Source organism: Bos indicus x Bos taurus, chromosome 29 (genome assembly GCF_003369695.1).
Source record: "Bos indicus x Bos taurus breed Angus x Brahman F1 hybrid chromosome 29, Bos_hybrid_MaternalHap_v2.0, whole genome shotgun sequence".
Classification (NCBI taxonomy): domain Eukaryota; kingdom Metazoa; phylum Chordata; class Mammalia; order Artiodactyla; family Bovidae; genus Bos; species Bos indicus x Bos taurus.
The window spans coordinates 50152340-50173606 of record NC_040104.1 but is presented as its reverse complement, the minus strand read 5'-3'; the positions used below and the strand labels follow the sequence as shown (position 1 = coordinate 50173606).

The 21267-nt window shown below is 38.1% G+C and overlaps 1 protein-coding gene across 9 annotated transcripts in view; it reads right to left on the bottom strand.

The window, feature by feature from the left end:
• The window catches only part of CEP295 (centrosomal protein 295), a 53480-nt gene that overhangs the window by 20108 nt on the left and 12105 nt on the right, over positions 1 to 21267 (bottom strand). For 6 of the 9 annotated variants that reach the window (XR_003509341.1, XM_027531656.1, XM_027531657.1 and 3 more), the window contains exons 7-17: positions 17937 to 18077; positions 16129 to 16312; positions 15708 to 15875; positions 13546 to 13767; positions 10069 to 10161; positions 9832 to 9929; positions 8172 to 8309; positions 7617 to 7714; positions 3930 to 7356; positions 2801 to 2933; positions 2494 to 2637 (exon numbers count right to left, since the gene is read on the bottom strand). Coding sequence is in view for 8 of the 9 variants with exons in the window: in XM_027531656.1 (XP_027387457.1) it covers positions 2494 to 2637; positions 2801 to 2933; positions 3930 to 7356; positions 7617 to 7714; positions 8172 to 8309; positions 9832 to 9929; positions 10069 to 10161; positions 13546 to 13767; positions 15708 to 15875; positions 16129 to 16312; positions 17937 to 18077 (4846 nt within the window). In the remaining variant the exon portion in view is untranslated. The other 3 variants (XM_027531662.1, XM_027531663.1, XM_027531658.1) reach the window with 3 other exon arrangements.

The window sequence follows — 21267 nt, the reverse complement described above, 5'->3', positions numbered from 1 at the left end:
ACATACAGATGGCTAACAAACACATGAAAAGATGCTCAACATCACTCATTATTAGAAAAATGCAAATCAAAACCACTATAAGGTACCATTTCACGCCAGTCAGAATGGCTGCGATCCAAAAGTCTACAAGCAATAAGTGCCGGAGAGGACGTGGAGAAAAGGGAACCCTCTTACACTGTTGGTGGGAATGCAAACTAGTACAGCCACTATGGAGAACAGTGTGGAGATTACTTAAAAAACTGGAAATAGAACTGCCATACGACCCAGCAATCCCACTGCTGGGCATACACACCAAGGAAACCAGAATTGAAAGAGACACGTGTACCCCAATGTTCACTGCAGCACTGTTTATAATAGCCAGGACATGGAAGCAACCTAGGTGTCCATCAGCAGATGAATGGATAAGAAAGCTATGGTTCATAGACACAATGGAGTATTACTCAGCCATTAAAAAGAATACATTTGAATCATTGCTAATGAGGTGGACGAAACTGGAGCTGATTATACAGAGTGAAGTAAGCCAGAAAGAAAAACACCAATACAGGATACTAAGGCATATGTATGGAATTTAGAAAGGTGGTAATAATAACCCTGTATGCGAGACAGCAAAAGAGACACAGATGTATAGATCAGTCTTTTGGACTCTGTGGGAGAGGGAGGGGGGATGATTTGGGAGAATGGCATTGAAACATGTGTAATATCATACAAGAAATGAATCGCCAGTCCAGGTTCGATGCAGGATACAGGATGCTTGGGGCTGGTGCACTGGGATGACCCAGAGGGATGGTATGGGGAGGGAGGTGGGAGCGGGGTTCAGGATTGGGAACACATGTACACCTGTGGCGGATTCATGTTGATGTATGGCAAAACCAATACAATATTGTAAAGTAATTAGCCTCTAATTAAAATAAATAAATTTAAATTAAAAAAATAATAAATTAAAAAAAAAAAAGAAAGAAATGACAGCCTGAATTAAAAGGGTAGTAGTGGGAATGGAAACAAGTGAATCAACTAGAAACGGTAGTGGGAATGGAAACAGAGTGGATCATCTAGAACTGAAAAGAGCTGGTAATCTGTTGGGTGTTGGAGAGGTACAGACAAGGAAACTGTTAAGACTTACATCGGGTACTTTTCATTGAAAAAGGGCTAAAGGATAAGGAGGTGTAGGTGAAGGAATATATAGCATTCCCTTCTAAGCAAGAGGACATTTTTGCAATCTCAAACACAACTCATTAATTTACAGGAATCAATGGTGAGAAATTCCCAATGCTCAATCTGAATCAGGGCAATCACCATTCTATTCCTGAATAGTTTTGTTTACCAGATAGTGCAAAATGAAGCAAAACTTCCAAAGCCTAGTAATGAACAGAATACTTACTTTATGTTATAATTTCCATAAGACATTAAGAAGAAAACAAAATGTGGAATGACTCAAGAGTTATTCAGAATCTCTACCTTCTTAAACTCTTTTAGCCAGAAACAAAAGTACAATATTTTATGGCCTAAGACCTAAATGGGCTTCCCTTGTGGCTCAGCTGGTAAAGAATCTGCCTGCAATGGAGGAGACCTGGGTTCAATCCCTGGGTTGGGAAAATCCCCTGGAGAAGGGAAAGGCTACCCACTCCAGTATTCTGGCCTGGAGAATTTCAGGGACTATACAGTCCATGGGGTTGCAAAGAGTCAGACATGACTGAGCAACTTTCACAAGACCTAAATAGCTAGTATCAATAGTAAACTTCCATGCACCCTTCTATTAACAAAGCTTATTTTCCCCCTTCAAAGAGTCTGCTTTGATAAATTTGATCAATAAAACTATCTGGTTGAGTATAAAATCTAAAAACAATTATAAAATGAAAATAAAGCTTTTATTAAGGATCACCAGAAGAAATTTTTCCAGATAACTGGATCTCTGAAGAAGCACAGAAAAGAAATATACATGTTCTTAGAGCCAGGATTTTAAGCACCATAATTATCCTGTGAAAGATACAGGAAAAGAGCAGTGAAGGTACTGAGGTGAAACAGCAGCACGGGAAAAGAGAGAGAGAAAAAAAAAAAAGAAAAAAGAGTTATGTCCTAAAGAAACCGGTTTAGGAAGGAACCAGAGAAGGAAATGGCAACCCACTCCAGTGTGCTTGCCTGGAGAATCCCAGGGACGGCGGAGCCTGGTGGGCTGCCATATATGGGGTTGCACAGAGTCAGACACAAACTGAAGCAACCTAGCAGCAGCAGAGGGAAGCAAGAATGTCAGAATAAGGAGAACAAAGAATTTTTGTCTACAATAAATTGCTTTCTCCCATATATAAAGAATTTAGTTACCTAATGATGTATTTCTTTAAGTCCACGTTTAAAATAGTTTATATAAACCACTTTTTCCCCTTCATGAGTACTCACGGTCTACGTTTCTTCAACAGCCACAAAATATTTAGCATCCTGAAATAACTATAGAAAACTAGCAAACTATTAAAAAATCATTTTATCAAACCAACTTTTTACCTAGTATAGAAGTTCTGCCACTTGTTGGTGATTCTACCTCTTGTATGGCACTAAGTTCATGTTGGTTCAAGTCCAATCCACCTCTTATTTTTGCTACAGGTGGTTTTGAGGATTTCCTACCCAGTTCTTTGTCCTGATGCACACCTATCAAGTCAAAAGACAAAGTCAGGCACAATACAGATCTGTTAACCCAATGAACTTCTTCAATTAGCAAGTGCAGGAGGTGAAAGCAAAGAATCATCATCAGGATAATGAGTACAACAGAATGCAATTATTAGTATCTTGCCACTTTGCTTGGCATTACTACCTTCTGAAAGGAGCTGATAATCATCACAGTTGCTCCTGTCTGCAGGACCAATGTTTTTTTGATCGTGGAGATGAGGAAGCCATTCTTGGAGCTTCTGGGTTTCAAAATCATTTTCAACTGTGGGCTTACTTTCCTGAAAAAGTAGATAGATGAGGGTGGGGATGACACAGGATGAAGGGTCATGTGAAGAAGTTATTAGATTTGTAACTCCTTCAATTAGTACCTCAAGCAAACAAACAGCTCCAACTACATTATTACAAATTTATCTATAGATTAAAAAAAAATTAGAAGTACTTCTAATATTGAAAGGGTAGTAATTCCACTGAAAAGAACCACCAGTCACAGCCTGGAACCTCAAAAACAGCCTCCACTGCACCTTTCAAGATTAGATTTGAGTATCCCTAGACCTCACATTCTCATGAATTCAAACTTCTCCTGAGCATCAAAAGAACTATAGAATTCTGTTCAGGCTAACTCATAAATTTAGGAAACAGTCTTTTAAAATACAATAGACACATTCATATATAGGGAGATACCCTGTCTCCCATATAGAGAAACTATGAATAGAAACCAGAGTCCTCTCAACAATTCAGTCACAGCAGCAGGTCCAAATGTCCATGAGCCTAAAATCACACCACTTTTATACCAGGTGTTAGTACTGTCACTTAAAGAAAAAGATGGTACTCATTTTGATTCTATACAAATGTCAACAAAATGCTCTAGAGAAAGCAAAGTCTGCTATTTGCCTAAGAGAAATTCTGCTAACTAGTTATTTTACAATTTAATCTTGTGGTAAGCTCAAAACTCTTTATGACAAAACTTCAAAACACGGCCTACATTTTTAATGATGTTTGCATTTGGTTGTATCAAACTACTGGCTGAAATTAGTTGGGCTTCAAATAACTATTAACCTCATAAACACCATGCAAGGCAGATGAATTTTTATGTTTTAAATCCCATGTTATTTAAGGTAGAAAATTAAAGCACAGTTAAGTTCAAACCACTTATTCTCAATAACTAATAACTTATTATTTCAGCCTAGGAGTAAAATAAGTAGTTTGGCTGAGTTACCTGAGTCATCGGGTTACTGGTGATGTTTCATTCTTAGATATTCAAGTTTAATACATACCTGGCTGTCTTTGAAGAAATCCTTCAGAGTCTCCCGATGTTTGTGTGTCTGTTGCTGCAAGGCTGTCTGTGTTGGTACAAGCAATACTTCTTGGGCTTTCTGACTAAAAGGCAGAACTTCTTTTTGTAGCTCCAACTGCTTCTGAAGTCCCCAGTTATCTTGCTGAGCAAAGATGGGTTGTGAAAAACTCAAAATTCTATCTTGAAGTCTTGGGCTCACAGAAGCACTAGAGGGAGCTGCACATTCAATCTTGGCTGAATACAATTCACGTATGTTTTGAGATTTTACCTCAGCAAAAGGTAGTGGAATAAACGAATGTTCTCTTTCCTTGGGTAGAAACAAAGAGGGCACAGGCTGCCCAGAAGCATCACCTTCAATCAGTTTTGTGTGATTGCCTCTTAGCAGTTCTTCCTGGGCCTTTTCACTAAAACGTAGCACTTCACCCTGAAGGCCCAACTGTGTGGACACATGGTCTTGCTGAGGCAAAACAGCCTGGGATAAATGCAAAGGCCTCTCCTGAGGTCTAAGAATCTCAGGATGACTTGAGGAAACAGCAAGGTCACTTCTGGCTGGAAAACACTTTGGCATTCCTTTAGAGTCAGCAACAGGCAGTGCTACGTGGGATAAGGATGAAGAGGTGGTGGTCTGCTCAGCTGAGACCCCTTTTTCCAATTTACTTAGTGTTTGCAAAAGGAATTCTTCTTGGACTTCCCTCTGTATATCTAACTGCCGTTGATAGGCCTTTAAATCACCATGGTGAGGTTGGACAAAATGCTTAGGTGACTTTCCCTCAAGTGTATATTGTCTGGGCAAAACCAACTCTCTTTGGATTTTCTCGCTACATGGAAGGGGGTTTGTCTGGGCATACAAATGTTCTTGTTGAAATGTGACTGGATAATCTTGTTGAGGCAAAACAGGCTGTGGTAAACCTAAAAGTCTATCAGGCAACCTTGGTATCTCAGAATGACCTGAGGAGACTATATTATCACTCTTAGTTGAACAAGGTTCTTGGATTCTACCAGCTTTACTAGGAGGTAATGGAGCAAGAGGCTGTATGACTTGGGGTAGGAAGGAGGAGGTGCCAACCTGCTCTGGAGACACTCTTCCCTTCCACTCACCCTGTTTGTGCAAAAGAAATTCTTGCTGAGCTTCCTGCCTAGACTGAATGATGGCTTCCCTCTGTGTAGCTAACTGTTCTTGGAGTGACTTCAGGTTATCTTGCTGAGGCTGTATAAGCTGTGATAACTTCCAAAGTCTATCCTGCAACACCGGGATGTGAAAACGGCTTGAAGGAGTTCTACTCTCACTCTCTGCTGAAAGAGGTTCCCGAGATTCAGCAGAAGGCAATGAAGTAAGAGAGAGCTGCCCTAACCGGGGTGTGAACGAGGGGCAAATCTGTCCAGAAGATACATTCCCTTGGGATCTCTGGCTGAACTGAAGGGCCTCCTCTTCTCTGTCTAACTGTTCTTGCTGTCCTTCCAAATTACCTTGCAGAGGTTGTGTATGTCGTGAAAATCCCAGAAGTCTTTCCTGAGATCTTGGGATCTTCCAGTGGCTCAAGGGAAAAGTACTGTCACTCCTGAATGACATGTATTCCTGGCATCTTTCAGATTCAGCTCCCTGAGACAAAGAAGTGCCAGTCTGTTCAGAAGGGAAAATTTTTTCTAATTCACTTTGTTTGTGTACAAATTCCTGAGTTTCTTGTTTATCGCCAAGTATTACCCTCTGAACGTGTGACTGATTGTGGAGTGCTGTTAAATTTTCCTGCCGTGGCAGACTATACTGTGGAAAACTAAGAGACGCATCCTGAGATGCTGGCATTACCAAATTATTTGAGGGAATAACACTATCCCTCTCAGAGAAATAAAAGTTCTGAATTCTCCTAGGCTCAGTTTTAGCTGAAACTTGTGAAGCAAGTGAATGTTGAGTGACCACTGGCAGGAACGAAGAACTCATCTGCACAGACTTAGCGTCTTCCAAATCCCTTTGTTTACGTGAAAGTAATTCCACTTGGGCTTCATGCCTGGCCTGGAGAGCATCCCTCTGTGTAATCAGCTGCTCTTGGAGCAACTTCAAACAATCGTGCAAAGGTTGGAACTGTTGTGGGAAACCTAAAGACCCATCCTGAGATGTGGGCATTTCAGTCTGGATTGAGAAATGCTCCTTCTCAGTCTTAGATGAATACTGGTCCTGGATTTTTCCAGACTGAGGACCAGCAGAAGGCAGTGAAGTAAATGTATGCTGAGCTACTTGAGGTGGGAGAGAAGAGGACCCAGTCTGTTCAGCCCATACTCTCCCATCCAACTCATTCTGTTTATGCACACATAATACTTCCTGGGCTTCCCGCCTAGCCTGAAGGCTGTCCCTCTGCGTTTTTAACTGTTCTTGGAAAAATTTTAAATTAAGCCTATCCTGAAGTTGTGGGACCCCAGGATGGCCTGAGGAAACACCAGTCTCTTTCTTGGTTGGAGAAGATTCCTGGATTCTCCTTGACTCAGCTTGGGCTGAAGGCAGTGAAGCAAATGAATTCAGAGGTACTAAAGGAAGGAATACAGAAAGGCCAGTTTGCCCTTCCAACTCTTTCTGTTTACACAAAAGCAATTGTTCCTGAGCTTCCTGTCTTGTCCGAAGAACTTCCTTCCGTAGGTCTAACTGTTCTTGGAGAGCCTTCAAATTACTTTGCTGGGCTATGATATTTTCTGAGAATGGCAAAGACTTATCCTGCATTTGGCCAGCTACAGAGTGGCTTACAGAAACTACACCTTTGCTCGCAGTTGAAGAGGGCTGCTGGATTTCTCCAGACTCGACTTTAGTAGGCAGAGAACTAAAAGAATGCTCAGCTACCAATGGTAAGAATGAAGATGGTTCAATTAACTTAGAAGATACACTTTCATTGTTCTCTGAGAACACTTGCTGGGAGTCTAAACTTTGAAAAGCTGTTGCCCCAGATGTTTCAGCTCTTTCTCTAGCATCCTGTACTGTCAGTGGCTTATCATGTGATAAAGCCCTTGAAAGCATTTGAGAATCTTTAGCGACCAATTTGTAGTCTCTCTGTTGTACTTCAGTCTGTGAGAGTTGCTTTTGGTGTTCTTCTGATTCCAAAGCTTGCTTGGCTAAAACATCTGAAGTGACTAATGCTTCAGTTGTTTCTACCTGTCTTTGTGGAAAGCGACTCTGTCTTGAAACCTGAGAATCTTGCTCTAATTTGGAGATCTGTACAGGTTGTTTGTCAGGACTCAGTTTGGGTCTCTGACCTTGATCCTCATGTTCTAATGGAACGCTGGGTCTTTCAGATTTTGGTGGTGGCACTGATGTAACAGAATCAGGTATCACTGGCGTAGCTGACATGGATGGGTACTTTCCTCTTAACATTGTCTGATATTCAAGTAATCGCTTCCTGGCTGTTTCAACAGACTGCTTGTGAAACCTACCCAAAACAAACAAATGTTACTCTTTTTTGATGAAAACAAAAACAACCTACATTCTCAAGTGTTTATACATTACATTCAATCTAGGGATGGCCATAATCAAGGCAGAAATGGAACAATGCTATTAACATTGCTCTTTGAGAAATCTACACGTCATAATTCTAAAGGGAATCCTGGTAAGATCTTCATATACACCAAATAATAAACCCTGAAAATGTAGCCACACAATATCACATAAAAACTGTACCCTAATTAATACCTGTTTTGCTGTAATAGCTGTTGCTGATAAATATGAATCATCTGCCTGTGCCTATCTTCATCAGAACATATGGTGTATGATGTTGGAGCAGTGCTGACCTAGTAAAAGACAAAGCTACTAATCAAAAGGCAAATACAGAAACAAGTACTAGAGTATTTTACATAAACTGAAGTTCTATAATTGTAAACTTCCATATAGCCTTTTTTTTTTTTTCTTAAAAGAGACTGGCACTTCCATTGTTGAGAAATGAAGTAATCTGTCACTCTCGTTTAGTGTCAAGGAAGTTCAAGAGCTCAACATACCTATTACATACAAGTCACGGTCATTGTATTAGCACTGTCTAGAAACTGAAAGATGAGAGTCATCAGGTCTGTATAAACTTACTTATACACATATATATATATATCAATCAGGTTTGTATAATCATATACATATATACTTTAAAAAAAGATAATCAAACACAAATTAGAAAGGTGTTTTACTTTTCTGAACACTAAGATTGATTGTTCTTATCCTCCAACAGTCTACACAGGGATGAGATTTCCTGCATCCTACCCCAGTCTGTTGAGTTTTTTTTCTTTTTTCTTCTTCCAGCTGAGCTCTGAAGCAATCAGTTTCTAATCTTAACTTCTGTTGTTCAATCTGTTCAAGCAATTCCAACTGCTTTTGCTTCTGTTCTTCTATTTCCATTATCTAAGTAACAAAAATACTACTGATCTATTAACAACAAACTCATACCAAAGTTTACATGCATTACAATGAAAAGTAATAGGTCTCATCCCCAAGAGTACCAACTCTCCAAGAAGAAAGTGGTGATATTTTATCTGTTCCTGCCACTGCCAGAGGAAGGAAAGGAGTGAGATGGAGAAAGGGGAAAGGAGAAGGGAGAGAACTAAAAATAAACATATTAACTATTTCTATTTCCTGGGAGCACAGGGAAACCTTGACCACCACTGAAGCACCACCTCCAGAGAAGTAGCAAATTCTGTGTTCACATCTTTAGCTCTTATCCTGTTTTCGGTAAGGATAATGCCTAAGAAATTAAATATCAAGACCTCCCACAACACTTTGATTTCTTAGGCATACTCGTAAAAGGGTGCAGTTATCTACAAGTTAAATAACAGTATAGTGAACAACATTCAGTCTTTACTGTCAGGCATGAAACAGATGGGAAGACAATGGCAGAGGCATGATAAACTCTAAAATTATACCAACACACACACACACACAAATCCAAGAAATAAAAACATCTATGTTAAAGTAACTACGATTCATGAGGACAAGGACTAGTCTAACTGGTTGCCTGCTAAATCCAACACCTTCTAGTCCTTGAAATATACATAAGAAACAAGGAATGAACAGAAAAGGGAATCTATGTGAAGCTTTATTAAGCGGCACACTTCTGCTAGAAATGATCTAATTTTCAAAATTAAAAATGTCTCAATCTGATACTACCTATTCCTCATCAAGCAAGAGTGACTATAGCTGAGTTCCTGTCTTTACCTTCCTTCAATATGGTAGTCACTAGCTACATGTGACTATTAAAACTTAGAGCAATCCAAAACAAAATTTAAAATTCAGTTTTTTTCAGCTGCTCTACTCATATTCAACAGCCCACATAGCTAACAGTTACCATACTTGACACAGATATGGAATATTTCCATTACTGTAGAAGAATCTATTAGACAATACTGCTTTACAACACAGATTAGAAAGCATTTATCTGAGAAAAAACAATGGCTCATAAGATTATCAACCCTCAGATGTATTTTTTATAAAAGCTATGACTATAAACTGATTGGTTTAGTAACAATTAGCCTCTATCAAGTTAATTTGTATTAAGAAAAATTTTTCATTAAAGTAGAAGGGCCCAATATTACAGTTGTAGAAGCTGAATTAAAATTTTTTCTTTGAAAAACAGCCTTTCAAAAAAACTGTTGGGATCACAAAGTCCAAATGTTTAATATCATGACAGGGACTCAGTTATTCAACAAATATTTATTGAGTACTTACTATATATAAGGCATTGTACAAGAAACTATGTAGGGTAAATTGACTTTTAAAAAAGACAATCTCTGCCTTTATCAAATGAATGTGTAAGGTAGAAGAAATGGTATCAAAAGTAGCTGGATTTTAAGACAAATCTCAATGGTCAAACAAAACTATAGTACCCAGGGGAAGAAAGAAACCTTTAAAAATAAAAATTTCAAATTACCTGTTTCTGCCTCGCTGCCATTCTAACTCTGACTGCTTCTTCCTGAGGATGAAGTAGAATTGAACTTGGAGCTATGAGAGGCTGAGTGGTTTTCATTTCTAAGAGAATTCCCAAAGCAAAAATTAGTTTCACTAATTTAATACAACTGTAATGTCCTTTGTTCATTTATTACATGTAATTTTATTAGGAAAAAGATGTAATGAATTAAGTTCGCTTAAGAATGTGAAAAAGAAATACCTTGTTCCTTTTCAGAGTCAGTACTAAATGAAAGTGGTTTATCTTCACTAGTAAGTGGTCCAGAGTCAATTGTTAGCATGTCACTTTCAACAACTGTAACAGACACATTATTAACATAATATCACTGTCAAAATTAAATCTGAACAATGTAACAAAAATCTACATTCAGATTATCACTGGTCCACCTGAATGTCTTATTTAGTTAAGATCCAGCCACCTTCCAGATGATCACATATTTTATCTGATAAATTCAAGTCAAACACAAAAAGAAAATACAGAAGATACAAGAAGATGTAAGACTAAAATTGTAAACAAAAAGGAAAAGATGAAAGACAACTGACTTAAAAGACAGGCTTACAACAGTTTCAAACACAATAGGAAAGCATAAAAAGAATAGAGGAAGTAAGGTACCAAAGTGTAAAAAGAAAAAAGCTGAAGAAATTTAAATGTATCTTCAACATACTTAGATTTTAGGATTTTTATTATTTATGAAACCAGAGCAGAAAGTTAAGTTAAAGCAGTATACACTGATCATATCAGGGTAGCCAGAAACTGCACAGAGTATCACCCACACATGCATGCAGCACCTACGTACGTGCTGCACGCACATGTACCTGGTCAGGAAGGAAAGGCCTCAAAGTGGGTTTTATGGGGCAGGTGGGAGCAAAACGTTATATAATCATCTTAGAAAAAAATTATAAAATTAGAAACAGTGCTAAGTACTATATAAGAAACAAAAAAAGAGGGGCTATACAAGAGAGTATTTCAGACAAATCTGAATCAGACTAGGAGCTCAGATGAGATTTCCCTTAGGAAATGGCACTTAAGTGGACATTTGAAAGGTAAGGAAGAATCAACCAGGTAAAGAGTGTGAGATGGACAGGAAACCTTTCCAGACAGGTCAGCAGGCATTAAGGACCCTATGAGGATTAAAAAAAAAAAAAAACAAAAAAAACTTGGTTCAGATAAGGGGAAGAACACAGTCAAATGAGGCTAGAGAAAGATTACTACCCAGGCCCTTTTCCAAAATTACTTGGTTATGGATTAAAGATGAAAGTGTCGCCTTGTATTAAATGCCAATGCCATATTCTCTCTCCTACTTCTCACTCCTTTTTACTACTTGCCCCTTCTCTAGACATCTTCTAAATGCCCAAGTTCCTCAGATGTCTTATAAGCCCTTTTCTCATTGAATTCTTTCCACTAAGAGCTCTTCCATGCCCATGTGCTTGAATATCACATGTCTGACTTCCAAACTTAACTCTCTTTGCTTTAACCAGGTCAATTAAGTTAATAAATATGAACTGAGCACTAGTCTAGACTCTGGGGATATAGCAATGAACAGAATCAAGTCCTACATTCCAGGACTGGAGGATGAGCAAGGTGGAGAGGGGTAGGTGTCAAGACAAGAAGCAAATGAGCAAGAAAGAAAATTTATGGTCCATCAGATGCTAAGAGCCATGGAGCAGAGGTGACAGGGAGTGAGGATTATGGGGCTGGGGGAAGGTATAGAAATTTGACATTTTACATAGCGTGGCTGAGAAGGCTTTATTGAGAAAGTGGTATCTGAGCAAGTATTTGAAAGAAGTGACAGAGTAAGCCATAAATATACCCAAGGGCATCCCCCTCCCTACCCAAAACCAGCACTTTCAAAGACCATATGATTTATATTTGCTGTGTTGGAAAATCAGCCAGGAAGCCAGTGCCTACAGTGCAGTGGTTGGGGAAAAAATGAAGTCAGAGCAACAGTGAGTAAGGGAAGTAGTGGGGAGGGGTGTGTGGGGAGATCTGATGCCACTGTAAGAAAAACAGTTTTCCTGAAGGAAATGGGTAGTTGTTGGAGGGTTTCCCCCAAAGGAATGACGTAGCTGACATGTTTTAACAAGATGACTCTGGAAAAAGATTACTGCAGGAAGGTGCAAAAGCTATGCATAGAGAGGAGGTTAGTATAGGCAAGAATCTACACTAGAGAATGAATGTTACTTACACAAGGATGGTAGCTGTAAGAAATGGCTGGACTCTGGATATATTTTGACCATAGGATCAACAGGTTGATGATGATTTGGATGTAGAATACAGAAGAGACAAACCAGAATGACAAGCTTTTTGGCTTAAGCAAGAGAATTTTTTGCCACTTACTGAAATATACGATCATAGGAAAAGCAGGTATAGGGCAGGAGGGGATATCAAAAACTTAGCTCTGGAGAAGTTTAAGATGTGATTCGATACACGAGTGTGTGTGTGTTAGCTGCTTAGTTGTGTTTGACTCTTTGTGACCCCATGGGTTGTAGCCTGCCAGGCTCCTTTGTCCATGGAATTCTCCAGGCTAGAATACAGGAGTGGGTTGCCATTTCCTTCTCCACGGGGATCTTCCTGACCCAGGGTTCAATCCTGCATTGCAGGTGGATTCTTCACCACCTGAGCCACCAAGGGAAAATATCAAATAGACATTTAAATAAAGAAGTGGAGTTCAACGAAGAGGCCAAGTCTGGAAAGACACACCTGGAAGTCACTGGCGTACAGAGTGTAATGTAAAGGCATCACATTTTAGAGACCAACTAGGGAGTATCAATACAAAGAGATGAGATGTGAGAATCAAGTTCTGGGGCAATAACTAGTGGTTGTTGAGATGAGAATAAGCAGCAAAGAAAACAATGACGGAGAAGTCAGCGACGTAGGAAAACCAAGAAAGGGAGGTGTCAAAAGGTCAAGTGCAGAAAGTATTTTCAGAAGGATTCCTGCTGTACTTAGGATCAAATCAAAGACTTAAATAGGAACTACAAGCCACTTCTTTAAGAAGGCTGGCAGCAAAACATTTCCACATAAATCCAATTACTTTGTTTAAAAAAAATCTAGAAGATAAAACTCAAAGAAAAAAGCAAATCAAAGAGTTATATCATGATTCTTGTTTGATAGTATGTAATTCAAGGAAATACTACTGGTTTGACTTTAGTAACTTCTGGGAATATATTTAAATAGCCTATTTATCTACCAAAATTTTTTTTAAAAAATTAACAAGAAACCAAATCTCTGGTGGGAAAGTAAAATAAACACACAATTCTGTACATTCAAAACTGTTAATGTGTTCATATCCTTTGATTCGGGAATTCTTTTCCTTTGTTCCTATGGAAATAATTAAAGATGTAGGCAAAGACTTTGCTAAAATGATGCTCATTACAGTGCAAAAAAGTAATAAGAAACATTAGAAACAGCCTGTACATCTCAACATAAGGAACAGGCTAGTTCTGGTTCATCAATGTCTTTGGAAACATATCTATGAATAATTCACTACACTCAAAGTGCTCTGGAAGAGGATTCAGTAAGGTTTCTAACACTCACTGCCTGTAAGTGGCAGCATTATGGGCTTTGAAACATTTTTCTTCCTTTTGACCTCTGTTCTTTGATTTTTCAGAAATGAGCTTATCTTTGAACAACTTAGAAAGGGTTTATGTACTATAGTATGAGACTGGAGAAAACTACCTTGTTCCTGCCCAGAGGATAATGTTCTGTCTTCACTCACAGTTGCTCCTGATTCAACTGTCAGGGCTTTACTTTCAGCTTCACTGACAGTTGTAATCATTTCACCCTCCTCTTCAGACACGGATTTAATTGTCCAGAGAGATTTTTGGCTTCGGATCTTATTTAATAATTTTTTAAAAAGAATTTTTGAAGCAATCTGGTGGGTCTTCACTGCTGAGGGAACTAAAAGAAAAGGAAATAAAATTTATTCAGCACCTATTACAAATAAAGTAAATTACTCTATCTTTACACTTAGTTACCACAACTACCACTGGTTAAAACAAAAGTACAACTGTATTTTCCTCAGTATTTACAATTAAACGCAATTTTATAACCAGGTATAATTTTTTTCAACTTAAATAAGGACACCAAAATTCAATTACAGCTGACCCGTGAACATGCATGTGAATTGCACGTGCATGCATGCTAGGTCACTGCAGTCATGTCTGACTCTTTGCGACCTTATGGACTGCAGCCCACCAGGCTCCTCTGTCCATGGGACCAGGCAAGAACAGTGGAGTGGGATACCATGTTCTAGGGGATCTTCCCAACCCCGGGACTGAATCCACATCTGTTTCGTCTCCTGCAGTGACATGCAGATTTTTAACCACTAGCACCACCTGGGCTCCACTTATGTGCAGATTATTTTCAAATAAATATGTTATCACAGGACTACATGATCCAGGGTTGGTTGAATCTGCAGATATACTGGGTACTGAGGCCCAAGTTACAAGCAGAGTTTGGACTGTATGGAGGGTTGGCACCCCTAACCCCTTGTTCATGGGTCAACTGTATTTTTCAATGATCGGCATGCAGCAAGCTTAAAAATGTATCAGGAAGATGCTTATTCCACTTGATAAATGATGACAGAATGTGTATCTCTTAATCTGTGGTTAAGACTAGCATTCAAAATATGTGCTATAAGGTTTGCAAGAAAATGAAAGATTCTGCAGAGGCCAGAAATGAAGTTTAAAGGGGAATTCATGGCAATTGAGCCCAGAACCCATTTTTCTGAAATTTATGCCAAATCGTAGTAACCTTATACTTTGTTCGGACAGCAGTGTGAACACAGGAAACAGGGATAATGCCTAGAGCCCTACCCCAAGGAGTCTTAGAGGAGATCCACATAAAATGGGAACCCCCAAGGACTACCTATCCACAGTGTATGGTGAAGATGAAAAGAAAGTCTGAGTGGTTTTGAACAAAGGCAATACTCTTAGGAATGGGGAGAAAAGAAGTTAAAAGGAAGAAGACTTGGTCTCTAAGGAGATGTGTAGTGAGAGACAGCTTTGTCTTTTTAGAGGTATTGATGCCTCTCATAGCTCTGGCCTGGATTACTGCAGACTGTGGTATCATCATTAACATGAGGAAGACAGAAGGACAAGGCAAGAGAAGATGAAAAATGTACTGTTAGACACTGGCAAGTGAAAAAATTCAGAAGGTGGAGAGAGAGATGAAGTTTGGAAGAAACCTAAGTTTGTGCTGTTCATCCTCACATATGAAGTGCCTAGAAGCACAGGAGATTGCACCATAGAAGCACAAAATCTAAAAAGCAAAAACAAAAAAATGCTGACCTTTCAAATGAACTGAGTTTATCAAATAACCTAAGTAACCTAAAAATCTTCAGACTACATATACATATATATATATATATAAAACATTCCTCCTATGTATATGAAAAGGATCTTTAGTGACGGAAATCTGAAGTTTCCTCCCCTTATCACTCCCATTAGTATTAGGCACTGTTTGTAGTTAAATTCAGAGAAGGCAATGGCACCCCACTCCAGTACTCTTGCCTGGAAAATCCCATGGGCGGAGGAACCTGGTAGGCTGCAGTCCATGGGGTCGCTAAGAGTCGGACACGACTGAGCGACGTCACTTTCACTTTTCACTTTCATGCATTGGAGAAGGAAATGGCAACCCACTCCAGTGTTCTTGCCTGGAGAAGCCCAGGGACGGGGGAGCCTGGTGGGCGGCCGTCTATGGGGTCACACAGAGTCGGACACGACTGAAGCGACTTAGCAGCAGCAGTAGTTAAATCAAACCAGCCTTTCCTAACTGCTGGCAAATGATGAACATTTTTTCCTATAAAATACAGCAATATTCAGGTCAGAAGTTTTTACCGTCTGCTTCACTAGAATGTGCTGTTTCAGCTTCTGTCATTGGAATGTTTTCAGTCTCCCCTAAACTTTCGTGTTCCATTGAGAGGTCCAGTTCTTCGTCTTGGATCTGATCAATCACAGCAGGCAGAGGCTCTGGTTCAAGGTGCAAAATCAGGTTTCCTTTCACCTCTCAATAAAGAAATGCACAAACATGTTTCCATTCCAAAATGACTAAAAAGAACTTGCACATAAAATTTTAAAGCTCATCACAGTTTCAAGTTTAAAATAGGAGCACCTCTTTCAAATGAGAACTCCTTTCAAAACAAAAACTGCTTCATCAAGACAAATGTATTTTCCCACAAAGACATTTAATAAGTAACATTTTAGTGACATTTAGTAACATTTCAAAGTAAACTTTGAAAGTTTACTGAAAACATCTTACTTCTGTCTGCATTGTACATGTCTTCAAAGGCAAATTCTAGCTCTCTCTGCCAATCTTCTTTCATTTCACTGCGTTTGTATGGAAGTTCCACTAGTTGTGGCGGCATCCGTGCTACCATCAGTCTCCTGCGTGCCAGGTCCTCTTGCTGGAGCTGCTGGAGTTCTTTCATTAGTTTCTCTTGATTCTTCCAAGAATAAAGAGAAATAATTAACAACTGAGTCACACACTTTGGATAGTAACATTAATAGTGAGGAAATCATGAAGGAAATTAAAAGTGGAGAAATCATGAAGACAGGGGCTGTAGTTCCATCCCCTCCTTTACCATTTGATCAAATGCCACAAGACACTACGAGTTGGCCCTCCATATCCGCAGTTCTTCCAAATCCACAGATTCAACCAACTATGGACCGTGCAGCACCACAGTATTTACCATTGAAAAAATATGCAGGTGTAAGCTGACCCACACACTTCAAGGGTCAACTCTATTATGCTGGCAAGTAATATGAGAAGATGGTTTTGGTTAGGCCACAAAGCTTCAAACGTGTCTGTCAGGTCTTCTTCCTCGGGACAGTCACAAAGCTACACTCTAATTAAGGTGCCACCGCTCCTGCAATGTACTTTTTTCAGTTCTCCATGCTGCCAGCAGCAGATACCATTCTCAAGTGAGCACCAAGACTCAGGGAGATTGTGCCTTAACAAATATTTCCTGTTATTCCACACTATGCTTATGATTAAACAGCTAAGTAGTGAAGAAGGGAGGAAAACCCTGGGAAGACTGACTGTGAAGTCCACTTTCTTAACCACTAAACACTACTAATTTATACAAGAATGTGCTCAGTTTATATTACTTTTCATGTTTTTTTGCCTGTAGGTTTAAAACTTAGATGAAATTCATCTTTTAGCTTTTATAAACTAGGGGTAAGTTATGATTATCACGATAATCATAACCTGACTGTAGTCTCTCTCCATGGGACTTCCCAGGCAGGATTACTGGAGTGGGTAGCCATTCCCTTCTCCAGGAGATCTGCCTGACTCAGGGATCCAACCCAGGTCTTCGGCACTGCAGACAGATTCTTTACTGTCTGAGCCAACAAGTCCTAGTGATAAAAACTAAAAATTTAAGTCATAATTCAGTTCAAATTATACAAACTAAGGCATCTAATTCTGTGGCATCTAATTACCATAGAAGTGCATAAAAACTCATTCTTCAGATGAATGTTTAAAAATCCAAATGTATTAGTCAAATTCAGAAAAGAAAATCAGACTTCTAAGAAGAGGAATCATTTCTATGCTGTTTCAAGAATAAACATTGAACAATAAGCATGACAGATGCAATGCTATAACTACAAAGCCAGCTTTCATCATACATATTTTACATCTCTGCAACAAAGTTCAATGCTTCTTGACAGCAAGGATTGTGACTATTTTTGAACAATATTCTGCAAAGCCAACAAGTCCTGTGCTTGGTAAATATTTAACGAATCGAATCTGAAAATCCACAGAGCACAAATGTAATTCAAATAACTAAATGAGAAAAGTGATTAATTTCTTCTTGGGCTATTTTTAAACTGATTAATACATTAAACTTTTAATATATTCATTAGTACAAATTTTAGAAGAAAAATGAGAACAGTTTCATCCAACCTGAATTTGAAACGAGGAGGTAAAAGCAAGTCGGAAAACTTGGAATAACATGAATCAGAGACGCTGTTTTCCCATTCTTCAAGACTCTGTCCTTTGAGACTGTTCCCTGTCAGTTAAGTCCTACAGTGCCATCCGTAAGGCCATCAGCAGAACTGAATGCTTACTTGAGCCAAATGGATCTTTCTCATTGCTTGGAATCCCCGGGCATGTGCCTTCTCACTCTGTTCCATTTTCTCTTGCGCTGCCTGCTTCTGTAGTTCTTCTAATCTTTTAGCTTCTTCTTCAGCAGCCAAATGAGGATCTGGCTAGCAGTCAACCAATAACATTTTAGACAAATAAAGTATGAAACAAAATGGTAACTAAAAAGCAAAACAACCCTAAAGTCATGTTTTTCTATTTATATCAAATTAAATGATAACCAGCTACATATATTCTTTCAAGTTATATTTTTAAATGCCCACAATTATCAACAGCATGTATGTATGAAAAAAGTCGAATTGTTAAACAGTTTTACAACTTGTTCATTTTAAAGTAAAGTACACTATACTCATCCAAATAATTCCTCCATCCTACTTTTATTAAGAAATTCTACTAAAACAACAGTGTTGAAAGGTAAACAAATAATAGTTAAGAAACCACAAACGTCAAAGGTCATGAAAGCCATTAGCACTAAGATTTGCCTTTGGTTTTCAGCCAAAATTTGCTGCTTGGCTTGCACCTCGGGAAGGCCAAATAATCAAAACACCTTCTTTAACATAATTTCTGGCTTACTAGAACTTGTGCAAATCAATGATCATGTGGTTGTACAGTGAGCCATTATTTCATTAACATAGCAACATTCAATGTGTGCATGTGCGTTGGGAGTGGGGCATGGAACATAACCTGGATTTACTATTATACCTAAACATTCACTTTCAAATACAAGTAAGCATTTCAAACATAACTTTAAGTAAAAATCTTAAATATTTTACATGGTAAAAATCTATCAGTCAATGAAACAATAACCACAAAAGCTATTACCACATATTTAAAATTATTTATAACTCTCAAGTAGTGAGATAAATAGAGAGATAGCTAATGAATTAAGAAAGAGTAGGGACTTCTCTGGCAGTCCACTGGTTAAGACTCTGCCCTCCCAATGCAGGGGATGTGGTTGGATCCCTGGTTAGCAAATTAAGATCCTGCAAGCTGCTCAATGCAGCCAAAAAATAAGAAAGAAACAAAGAGTGTAATGGCCAAATAAATGTATGAAAAATATTATATTCCTTTTGAGCTAATAAATATTTATGTAAATCCTTATTAACAAAGGTCAGATTAAATCAAAGTTATAACCTCTATAAAATTATTCAGTGTATTAACATGTAAAATATTAAAATGAATTTTAGGAGCAACATTTCATTTAGGCCATGAGGTTTTTAAGAAAAAAAGTTATTTGGGGATTCTTCACATCATGTGAGGGTGAATTAAAAACCAGAATGTCAACTATGATAAACCAAAATTTGAAGAGAAGGAAAAACTTCAAAACACACAACATATATAATAAACAGACTGAGTCCAGATATAATGATATATATAAAGAGTATCAATAAAGGGTCAGAGAAACATTAGACATGCCAAACAAGTTTTAATCTGACTGCTGCTGCAGCTGTTCAATTGCTAAGCTGTGTCCAACTCTTTTGGACTGCAGCCTGCTAGGGTCCTCTGTCTGTGGAATTTTCCATGCAAAAATACTGGAGTGGGTTGTCATTTCTTTCTTCAAGGGATCTTCCCGACCTAGGATCAAACTCACATCTCCTGCATTGGCAGGTGGGTTCTTTACCATGTAATCTGACCACTCAATGTCAAAACAAGGTTTTACAAGTAACTGTTTTCTTTAAGAAGACAATCTGCTGAAACTTTGTGTCAATGCAATTAAAAATTTAAACAAGTATCTGGTTGAAATAATTGCAAGATTCTATTTTTACCAGCTGAACTCAAAAGATACATGTGAAATTTGCAAAAGTGTAAATCCCAAGCAAAAATACTTTTTAGAAAACATGTTTCTGAAAACCCCTTTCCCATGAATTGTAATCTGCAATACACAAAACAATAAGTGATTAAATATGCTACTTCTGCATCTTCTACCCAAGACATATAGGTCGAAATCTGTTCTGCTTGTCTGCTGACATTTCTGGATCTTACAGCAAACAATACAGTGGATCTGATTAGAAAAATATTTCTAGGATGAAAAATCCATTTTAACAAGTGCTGCGTACAGTCATTGACAAAGGAATAAATCCGATGAAAACATCCTTAGTATAAAACAACTTTTTAATACTAATATAAAGGATGAAGAGCAGGAGTAATTTAGGAATTTCAAGCCTATGAAGTTTTGTTTGTGTGTACAGAATGTAAATGTAGCACAAAATTTAGAGAATAACTGGCTCTAAATAGGAATATAGCAGGTCAATGTCATCATTCTGTCAAAGACAAACTTTATAACATACAACAGACTCTATCAAGTATAACCACTTTATCAAGATATTCAAACAAAACATGATAGCAACTCTCACATGCTAAAAGACTGACTGAACAAAATGAAAGTGCTTATCTGGAGAAAGCAGCTGAAGGAATAACTGAAATATATGCCAAGAATGCAAGTAGTTTTATATGATACCTCCTATAAAGATCCTATCATTCTATTCAAAGATTCTAAATTATTGCACATGTGAAATAAGCTTAGATGCAGATGAAAATACAGAGATTTGTTATCTGGGAAATCAAGCACATTACTGCACTATCACATTTTAAACCCAAGGTTTACAGACAGATTTTTCCTAAGTGATGGTGTAAGGAAGAAAATATTAGAATGCTTTAGTATGCGGGACAGTTTTTATAAAACTGCATTATAACTACTAATGTAATCTTCAAGTCCAGAAATTGAAGAGAAGGTAGGTCTTTTAGTTACTGTCAAAGAAAAAAGTTTAAAAATTTACTGTGACACCATCAGTGATACCCTATATGACAGCTAAAAACAGAAATGTCTTTCATCAATCTTAGTATAAAATATATGTTTAATACTAATAGAAGGTATTGAAGTTATAATAGTATTTTACAATTTTAAACAATCTTCAAGATTTATTCCTTTCTTAGAAGTTAACTTTATGATGGTAATACTCATCTTGTGTCTTGATCAAATATTAACACTAGCTATTACAGAATTTGTTGCATTCTAACCTCCACATGAATGCTACACTGTGAAATAGTGTATGTATCTAGTAGATAAATATATCTAACATGAAAAAGGTCAAAATTCACTGTTACAAAGAAACAGCAATTATAACAAGGAGTAACAATTGTTTGTCACTCTTAACACAGATAATTAATTTTTAAGCCATATCATTTCCTACAGACAAGGATATGATGTACGCTGTGTGCTAGGTCACTTCAGCTGTGTCTGACCTTTTGCGACCCTAAGAACTATAGCCCACCAGGCTTCTCTGTCCATGGGATTCT